The 10,512-nt window shown below is 38.3% G+C and overlaps 1 protein-coding gene across 1 annotated transcript; it reads right to left on the bottom strand.

Moving 5' to 3' along the window:
* Window positions 1-656: 656 nt before the first annotated feature.
* eno3 (enolase 3, (beta, muscle)) lies at window positions 657-10,260 on the bottom strand. Its single transcript, XM_079849215.1, has 12 exons — window positions 10,146-10,260; window positions 8,141-8,229; window positions 7,518-7,613; window positions 7,310-7,368; window positions 6,403-6,472; window positions 5,387-5,520; window positions 4,518-4,740; window positions 3,519-3,716; window positions 3,202-3,403; window positions 1,600-1,708; window positions 878-936; window positions 657-778 (listed from the first exon to the last, which is right to left on the bottom strand). Exons 2-12 carry the CDS (start codon window positions 8,226-8,228, stop codon window positions 712-714), a joined length of 1,305 nt encoding a protein of 434 aa, XP_079705341.1. The 5' UTR covers window position 8,229; window positions 10,146-10,260; the 3' UTR covers window positions 657-711.
* Window positions 10,261-10,512: the final 252 nt, after the last annotated feature.

Here is a 10,512-nt window from a genome sequence, read left to right on the forward strand (position 1 = left end):
TATAATGAGGAATATTGTGACGTGTTAGTTCCCGGGAGAAACTCAAGACTACAATGGAGGCGTTTCAGGAGTTCAGAAACACTGATATAAAGAATAACTCACTTTTCAATGCTCAAACAGCAACATTACACACTAAAGACAGATGAACGTGTAATAGAGTACAATAGGTCCTCTTTAATATTTTGAATTTGTCATTTTAGTTGGTTTCAGTAATTTTGTAGTGTTTTTGTTATTGTATTCAGTTCTTTGTTGATTTACTAATTGATCAGGCGTGTGATTGGTTGATCGCTCATGCTGCAAGCGTGTGATTGGATGACATTTACATTAATTCATTTAGCAGATGCTTTCATCCAAAGCAACTTACAAATGAGAGCAATAGCAGCAGTGAAACTAACAATATGCAAGTGCCATGACCCTTCCCAGATTAATCTAACGCAGTACATGTACTGTTGTTTTTTATAAAGATAATAGATATAGAATAGAAGTGTTAGTATTAAAGCAATTAGTGTTGCAAGTTTATGTAAATAAACTTTGTAAATTAATGTAAGATAGTATTAATGTAATTAGGATTACACACTAAAGATGAAGATATGGAATAAACTACAGGTTCCCTTGAAGGTCATGTAAATAATGCACTGACAGTCCATTTCTTTCACTTGTTTTATTTTATTTACTCATTTCAAAAAAGCACTGATGGAGGAAGGTGGATGTTTAGAGTTTCGGGTGACGGTAGTCTTTGCCTGCAAACTTGGCCTTGTCACCGAGCTCTTCCTCGATCCTGTTGAACACAGACACACACACACAGATAAGAGTTGGCACACACACACAGAGATTGTCCTTTAACCTGATTTGTGAGGTGTATGATGTCACCGCTGACCTCATCAGCTGGTTGTACTTTGCCAAACGCTCCGATCTGCAGGGGGCGCCGGTCTTAATCTGATCACAGGAGGAGATGCGTTAGTGTGGCAGAACATTCGAGAAGAAAGAGGGTTTTCACAGCGAGGGGATATTGCTTCGCTGCTTAAAGGTGCAGTGTGTAAGTTTTAGTAGCATCTAGTGGTGAGGTTGAGAATTGCAACCGACAGAAGTTACGGTGGCCGACAGGAAGTGATGTCGTCGTCTGAGACAGCAGAGAGTAGCCAGTTAAACAATGAGGTTTCTTTACAAAGGTAAAGTAAGAAATTAGGTTTACATAATCATTCAGTAAAACAACGTTATTGCAAATATTATTGTTACTTGTTCATCATTGTGTCAGTGTTTTATCCGCTGACTTTAGCTATAGCTTCTTTACATGAAGAACAACAGTGACGAAACGCATTTGTCCGCTCAGGGCCACTGTAGAAACATGTCGATGTAAGGGGACACGCGGTGTGTGTAGAGAGAAACGCTCATTCTAAGCTAATAAAAAAAACATAACGGTTCATTATGTAAGGTCTTTATACACTCAAAACATAGTTATGTGTATAATATTGCATTTGTCAACAGATCCTCCTAAATATCACACACTGCACCTTTAATGCGTTTAGTGTGGCAGAACATTCAAGAACTAAGAAATGGTTATTTTGCATTTGTTTTCGCTGTGTGATGCGTTTCGTGTACCTGTCCTGTGCAGAGACCAACCACCAGGTCAGCGATGAAGGTGTCCTCGGTCTCCCCGGAGCGGTGGCTCACCATCACACCCCAACCGTTAGACTGAGCCAGCTTACAACTACACACACACACACAGAGCTGTAAAACTGAGCTGTTCAATGGAGTTTTGCAACACTGACAGAGTTGAACACTGATTGAACAGAACGGAAATCAACTTTGAACTTAATTGAATTACCATTGAACTGAATTTAATAAATTTTGCAACATTGACACTTATCGAACTTAAGGTTTCATAATTGACAAAATTCAGCATTGACATTTATTGAAGTGAATGACACCAGTTAATTCAGTTTCTGTTGTAAAGCAGTTCTACAGAATCAAATTATTTTCATAATTGATGAATTTTGCAACATTAACACTATTATTGAACTGACTTGAATCAACATTGAACAGAATTAATCCGAACGACACCACTGAATTCTGTAGAGCTGCTATACAACAGAAACTGAACTGAATTTATTTCATAATTGATTAATTTTGCAACATTGACATAATTATTGAACTATTAAACAGTTGAATTTAACAATTGACAACCATCAGCATTGACATTTATTGAACTGAATGGAATCAACATTGACCTAAATTGAGCTGAATAACATTGAATTCTGTAGAACTGCTTTACAACAAAAACTGAATCGAATTATTTTCATAATTGATGAATTGTGCAACATTAAAACTTATTGAACTGAATTAAATCAACATTGAATTGAACAGAATGACATTCTGTAAAACTGATTTACAGCAGGAACTGAATTAAATTTATTTAATAATTTAATTTTGCAACAAACCGTTATTGAACTGAATTGATCCAACATTGAACTGAATTGAGCTGAATAATTACACTATTGAATTCTGTAGAGCTGATTTACAACAGAATACGAATTGAATTTTCATAATTGATGAATTTTGCAACATGAACACGGTTATTGAACGGAATTGAATCACTGAACTGAATTGGTTTCATAATTTATTAATTTTGTAACTGACACTGTAAATGAACTGATTAGAATTAACGTTGAACTGACTTGAGCAGAATGACAATTGAATTCTGTAGAACTGCTTTACAGCAGAAACGGAATAGAAATTTTCCATAATTGATGAACTTTGCAACATTGACACCATTATTGAACTGAATTAATTTGAATGACTATGGTCTTCCATAGAGCTGCTTTTTAGCTGAAACTCAATTTTATTTTCTAAATTATTAATTTAGCAACACTTAGTTATGTTATTTTGCCGTTTATTACTGTGAAGCTGCTTTATATTATATAAAATGCTATAGATATAAAGTTGACTTGACGGTCTATATCAGAAGAATCATCATGGGCCCTGTGGTGCAGCTCTGTGAGGAGGCCGTAATGGGCCCTGTGGTGCAGCTCTGCGAGGAGGCCGTAATGGGCCCTGTGGTGCAGCTCTGCGAGGAGGCTATAAATGGGCCCTGTGGTGCAGCTCTGCGAGGAGGACGTAATGGGCCCTGTGGTGCAGCTCTGCGAGGAGGCCGTAATGGGCCCTGTGGTGCAGCTCTGCGAGGAGGCCGTGCTGTATACTCACGCCTGGATGGACTCGGTGACAGAGCCGATCTGGTTGACTTTAAGCAGGAGGCAGTTGCAGGCCTTCTTCTCGCACGCCTGCTGGATGCGTTTAGGGTTCGTCACGGTCAGATCGTCTCCCACCACCTGGATGTCCACAGATCCTGTAAACTTACTCCAGTTCTCCCAGTCGTCCTGGTCGAACGGATCCTCAATGGACTGAACTGCAGAAAAGCCCAGACGCACATAAAAGGGTCTGTTTGTGCACAAACTGTGTGTGTGTGTGTGTGTGTGTGTGTGTGAGTGTGAGAGAGAGTGTGAGAGAGAGAGTGTGTGTACCTGGGTAGTTCTTAATGAAGCTCTTGTACAGATCTCCCAGCTGCTCTCCAGTGATGTGGCGCTTTGGGTCGTCGGGTGATTTGAAGTCCAGATCATATTTTCCACTCCTGAAGAACTCGGATGCTGCAACATCCATCCCAATGATGATCTTATCAGGATAGCCGGCCTTCTCGATGGCGGATTTCAACAGCTCGAGAGCTACGGAAATGCATCTTTATTAGAGAATGTTTACTTTTTTTTTTTGCAGTGTATAGTGGCAACCTTAGTGTCTTTCTTGAATCCAACACAGAAGTGACTTAAACTGCAATTCATCGACTGGCCACTAGAGACAGGCTGCAAAAGAGTCAATCCCATAGACCCCAATGTAAAAGTTCCCAACTTTACAGCAGAAATAAACATGGTACAAAAAGTGGTTTTGGTCTATATAGCTAATCTTGCCTTTCATGACAACTGTGATGGGGGTGAATTTTTTTTCTAACTGTATCTTCTGTATAATTAAGGGCGTGGCCACTTGAGATACAGGTGGATTGCCACTGATGTCACAAGCCGCTTGTCTGCTGTCTGTTAGCGTCACGTCACCTAATTTTGTTTATCCGGGAGTGACGCGTTGCCAAGATGGCGGCAACCGGCTCCGCCCACTTTGGGCTTCAAAAACGCTCTTCAAAAACCTGACGTCACAGACACTACGTCCATTTTTTTTTTTTTTTTGTCTATGGTATAAACCATATTCTGTAAAAAAAGATGGACAACGCCCCTTCACTCTTCCATTGGTGAAAAGTGAAGCCAACAAAGTCCTAATATGGCACTAAACGTGTAGTGAACGTGAAGTAAAGCCACGATATCAAGGTCCCACCCTCAATCCCGCAGAAAAGGTTACTACATCGAGACTCTGGGTTTATGAGCTATACTTCGAGACACTTTATACGATCGAGACACTTTGGCTTCACTTTTCAGCACTTGTGCGGCATGCTTGGTATAAACTCATGTAATAACTCATACCCTCGTTATTCTCGAGGATGTTGGGTGCGAATCCGCCCTCGTCTCCCACGTTGGTGGCGTCTTTGCCGTATTTGGCTTTGATGACGTTCTTCAGGTTGTGGTACACCTCAGCGCCGATCCTCATGGCCTCGTGGAAGTTCTTGGCTCCCACAGGGAGGATCATGAACTCCTGCATGGCCAGCTTGTTTCCGGCATGAGAGCCTCCGTTGATGACGTTAAACGCCTGAAGGGAAAGAAACGAGAAGAGAGGGATGAGAGCGGAGACAGACAGTAGTGCTGGGCAGTGGTATACCGTTCATACTGAATACCGGTGTTTATTTTTGTTATAATATGAATTTAATATACGTCGCTTTTTAGTATGTCGCTTTAACAATGTTGGGAACGCTGCGTTTTGAGAACATAGTTTGAGAGGGTCTTTTCTCTGTAACTGTGGTGAGGCTCAGCTGTGTGTGTTACTAAGCCTGATAGTGGAAAAAAAAAAAAAAATTCTAAATAAAACTGAAAATATTTAAAAAAAACTAATTAAAAATATAAGTAACACTAAAGGTATAAAAAAAACTAATAAAAGAACTTACAAAAGCACATAATTTAGTAACGTAAATGAAAACTAATTGTATAAAATAAGTTAGTTTAATAGTAAACCAGTTTAAAATATTAACAAATAGAATATTCTATAAATATCCTTAAAAACTAATAAAAATGACAAAAGCACAAAATAAAATTACTACAATAAAAAAAAAACATGTATATTTAAAAAAAAGCTCATTTAAAATATTAATAAATATTATAATAGCATACAATACTAAAATGCAGCTTCATAACCCTTAAAAATGCTGTGATCTAGAAGTGTGTTCGGGCGGCACACGTACGGGTACGGGGAGGATCACGTCTTTGTTTCCCGCGAGGTCTGCGATGTGGCGGTACAGCGGGACTCCCTTCTCAGCCGCGCCGGCCTTACACACCGCCAGACTCACACCCAGGATAGCGTTCGCTCCAAACTTAGCTGTGGGCGAGAGTGTGTGACAGAGAAACTGATGACACGGTTTAACATGTGCGAGTGACTGAATAAATGTGTGCGAGTGACTGAATAAATGTGTGTGTATGTTGAGTGTCCATGAGTGTCTGTGTCTATGAGCGTGTGTCCAAGCGTGTGTATGTGGGCATAAATGTGTGCGTGTATAAATGTTTGTATGTGTGTGTGGGTGCGCATGAGCATGAGCATAAATGTGTGTATATAAATATGTGTGTGTGTGTGTATATAAATGTTTGTATGTGTGGGTGTGTATTAATGTTTGTATGTTTGGGTGTGGGTGTGTGTGTATTAATGTTTGTATGTTTGGGTGTGTGTGAGAATGAGCATAAATGTGTATATATAAATGTGTGTATGTGTGAGTGTGGGTGTGTGTATATATATATATATATATATATATATATAAATGTTTGTATGTGTGGGTGTGGGTGTGTGTGTGAGTGTGGCTGTGTGTGTGTGTATATATATATATATATATAAATGTATGTGTGAGTGTGTGTGTGTGTGTGTGTATAAATGTTTGTATGTGTGAGTGTGTGTGTGTGTGAGTGTGGCTGTGTGTATATATATATATATAAATGTATGTGTGAGTGTGTGTGTTTGTGTGTGTGTGTGTGTGTGTGTGTGTGTGTGTGTGTGTGTGTATAAATGTTTGTATGTGTGAGTGTATTAATGTTTGTATGTGTGAGTGTATAAGTGTGTGTATGTGTGTGAGACTGTGTGAATGCGTTTGTGTGAGCGCGTGAGTGTATAAGTGTGTGAGCATGCATGTATACAAGTGTGCACGTGTGTAAATGTGTATGTGTGCGTGTGAGACTGTATGTGTGTGTGTGTGTGTGTTTGAGTGTTATTTACATTTGTTCTCAGTTCCATCGAGTTCCAGCATGAACTTGTCAATTTTCTCCTGATCAACGACGCTGAACTTCTGTTTAGAGACAAGGATGATGGGATGACATTGGGCACACATTGGCTTTTCACAGTCATCTTTGATCAGGAACAGTAAAAGTGTAACTTTTTTAAAATAAAGTTATATAAAAGTTTCACTGTAGTAGTAACAAAAGAAATGATCTTAGGTCACTTAGATCTGTACATGAGAGCATTTCTTCATTTGTTCAAGCAAATATGCAAACTTTCTAAACTTCACTAAACTTCACTACAGTAAACGTCTACATTTCTATAAGTTGAAACAAAGAAAACAAGAGAACCTCTCATGCATTTGGTCCATCAGGTGAAAAAAGAAAATATTTGATTGACAGGTCAAAAGCATGCTATGCATGTAGTGGCCAGTAGATGGCGGTTATTCATTCTGATATTCATGATGGGATGGATCAAATAAATGTGAATATTTATCAGGTAAATGGAGCATTTTGTTAGTTTAATTTTAAATACAAATTTTTGTATTTTGTATTTGGGTTTATTAGGTTGGAAGCCAAGAATTTTAATGGGCAAGGCAAGTTTTTATATAAATATGATACCAAAAACCATCACTAACAGTGTGTAAAAGCAAATGCAGAACTGAACTAAACATTTATCAAATTCAAAATATTTCATAAAATAATTTGCATGTTAAAAATGCTATAAAATAAACAGTTGTGCTCCAAATTTGAAGTTGGTATCACAAAAATTGAGCCGCTAAAAGGTTTTAGGAGCATTTCCGTTGCAACTTGTCAAAGGATGAATTAGAGTGAGCTTTCGAACGATGCATAATTTATGATGATTATTAAAATATGTGAAAAAGGAAAAAGGCAATCCATGATCTCACCTTCTCAATCAGTTTGGGAGCGATCTCCTTGTTCACATGGTCCACGGCCTTCTGGGTACCTTAAACACACATATATATTAATATTTGTCTGTGTAATGAATGAGAGGTAGGGTGTGTGTGTGTGTGTGTGTGTGTGTGTGTGTGTGTGTGTGTGTGTGTGTGTGTGTGTGTGTGTGTGTGTGTGTGTGTGTGTGTGTGTGTGTGGTACCTTTGCCCAGGTAACGGGTTTTGTCTCCATCCCGGAGCTCCAGAGCCTCATGAACTCCAGTGGAAGCACCGCTGGGAACAGCCGCCCGGAAACGCCCTGAAACGCCAGAAAACAATCAACTATTACACACTTTTCCTCAAGACAAACTCTGAATGCTGAACTGAAGTAATTTAAGTTTAAAAAAAAAAAAAAAAAGAGCCTTGAAGTGTGAAGATTATTGATCTACCTGCCGGTCTATTCAGTAAAGGTTGCTAGGCTAGGGTGTTGCTAGGTGGTTGCTAAGGAGTTGCTAATGTGTTCTGTTGTTACTAGGGCTTCACCAGATTAATTCAGTCACTGCAGGGTTATATTTATGTAAATATTTATTTGGTCTATACAAAAACATTATAGTGTAAACGTACATGAAAAACTTAAGTTAACTGAAAAAATTAACGGCATTTTCAGTTAGCTGCCAACTCGATGTACTAAACAAGTAGGCTACAGCTAAAGTAAATAAAAACTATATAGACTTTTTTAAATAAACTATTGATTAAAGTGACAACAAAATAACGAAAACATAAAATTATTTCAAAATAATGAAACCACAATAGTATCTCAATGATACTAAAACACAGCATTTGTACCTTTGCTTGTGTAAAGATCGACTTCAACAGTGGGGTTTCCTCTGGAGTCGAGGATCTCACGAGCGTGAATCTTACTGATGGTGGACATCCTGAGAGAGAGAGATTTTTTAATAACACTTTATTAAATCATTTAGTGTGTGTGTGTGTGTGTGTGTGTGTGTGTGTGTGTGTGTGTGTGTGTGTGTAAATGAGAGTGGTGAATCTTTTGCACTCTGAATGTTTAGTTTCTTCATTAGCAAATAAAGTCCTGTTTGTTTGTTCAGATAGCATATTTAAAACGGTTATCAAATTTTGATAGAGAAAACCATTTTTATGAATAGAAAAATTGGAAATTGGTCAAATGAGTTAAGACCTCTGCACAAACCCTTAAAATACTGTACACACACACGGTCACCCCTCAGCTGTCTGATACAGTCTGAAGTTTCACTGCTAATAATAGAGCGGCTACAGTAGAAGACAGAAAAGACCTCAGGAGAGTGTGTGTGTGTGTGTGTGTGTGTGTAATCTCAGTCATACCTCGACGACTCTATATGACCTTTACAAAGCCCTGCTGAACCCTGATCTTTGTGCACAACATTCTGACCTTTGCATTTGAGCAATGACACTGTATGCCACTGTAAGAGCCTCTCTCACACACACTACGCAGCTTTATAGAAGACATTAAGCCGACACAGTAGATCTGATTTAATTCAATTAATTAATCGACACCAGATCTTCTAAATTTCAATTTGATGCTATTTGTACAAGTTTTTTTTTCTGCAAGTTTTGCAGATTTGTGTAAATATGTAAACAATGCAAATGTAATTTTTCTCTGACAGACAGACATGCAGATGGACTATGGAAGATAGTTTCTGCCATGGAATAATTAAAAGGCAATTGTGACTCACTTCAGACTTTATAACTCTTTTATAACTTTCTCAGAACTATAGGAAAAACTCATTATTGCAAAAAAAAAAAAAAAAAAAGTCAGAATTGAGAAACTGTCATAAATATATTTCCTATTCCGTGGCAGAAACAAGCGTCCATCCATGTTCCCTTAGGGTTCACTTTTTTTTTAACCTGATTTTTCATATTTCAGACATAAAGCAATGTTCAAAGCTAACGCAATGTTTCAATTTGTAAACCAAAGTTCTCATTTTTGATATCAGTTACCAATCATTTATTTTTTCCAATCAAGATATTGATACTTTTTATAATCATCATTCATTACAATGTCTTTATTCAAAGTTTTATCAGTTTTTCTGCAAGATGGACAGAGCATAAATCACCAATCACAGCACAGCATTTTATCGAGCGCGCGGAGCTGCCCACGAACGTGTGGCACGTGATCATACAAATCCAACTATCTATAGGCGCGTGCACATTGACGCAACAATCAGTTATTAAATAACCACCCAATGACGCAATGTTTAGCCTTTAGCAATATTTGGACTTTACCCGAAGTGTAAATTTTATATAGGTTTTTTTATTTTTATTTTTTTATTCGTAAATAAAATACTTGTGCATCGTATATTTATTAGTCATGATGTTAAATCTCCACTGATTGTCCCTGTAAAACATGACTTTGACCGTAACGTTTCCGATCTAAAACCGAAGACTGAGGGTGCCACCGGAAGCGTGAAGGTCATTTACTAACAGAAAGTTTAACGGTCTTAAATCTGCACCGTTCAACAAACTCAGCGTTCATCTACAGTCTCCACATAACACACTATATCTCCTAACAGTAAACTTACACACTCATCCAGCTTCTCAGGCTGAGTAAAGTTTAACATTAATAAAATCTACAGGTCCCAGATCAGAAGACGTGTCAAATAACGACAGAGATAAGCGAGAGTTTGGTCATTAGAGCTGATCTCAGATCAGATGCTCCAGTCAGGAAGTAAATCCACATTAGACTTTAACGCACTTTTGCAGATCTCGTGCACGCGCCCGTTCGATACCGCAACACAAAGTGTCAGAAATCTCTCCTAAACACACAGTTGCAGTGAAATGCGTGCGTCTTTACCTGAGGGCGATTCGCGTCGGTGTCAGTCTCGGCGTTTGACAGGGTGTGAATGAACAGTGAACCTGCAGCGCCGCAATTTATAGACGGTCTCTAAACTACGTTCCCGTATATGGGAAAGACTTTAGGGAGCGTCTAAAAACACCAAACGGTTACAGAGCGCGCGAGTGTTTCATATTACAACAAAGTAATTCAATATAAATGTAATTATCATCAGTTTGAAGAGACAGTTAATCGTTTGTTTTGGGACTGTGTGTGTGTTGCAAAGTATTTTGGGTTGACTTTTCAATCTTTTTTAAAAGGTGTCTATCTTCAAACTTATGTATTATAAGCCAAAAAAAAATGTTTTTTGGTGACTCTTCTCATTTTA

Source organism: Squalius cephalus (genome assembly GCF_949319135.1).
Source record: "Squalius cephalus genome assembly, chromosome: 18".
In the NCBI taxonomy this organism is placed as follows: domain Eukaryota; kingdom Metazoa; phylum Chordata; class Actinopteri; order Cypriniformes; family Leuciscidae; genus Squalius; species Squalius cephalus.

Bases quoted from the DNA above. Each gene is read 5' to 3' on its own strand.
- eno3 (XM_079849215.1), bottom strand. From the start codon at position 8,228: ATGTCCACCATCAGTAAGATTCACGCTCGTGAGATCCTCGACTCCAGA. The intron at 7,369-7,517 runs GTACCACACACA...TGTGTGTTTAAG, and splicing joins AACCCGTTACCTGGGCAAAG to GTACCCAGAAGGCCGTGGAC. The intron at 5,521-6,402 runs GTAAATAACACT...TCTCGCCCACAG, and splicing joins CGATGGAACTGAGAACAAAT to CTAAGTTTGGAGCGAACGCT.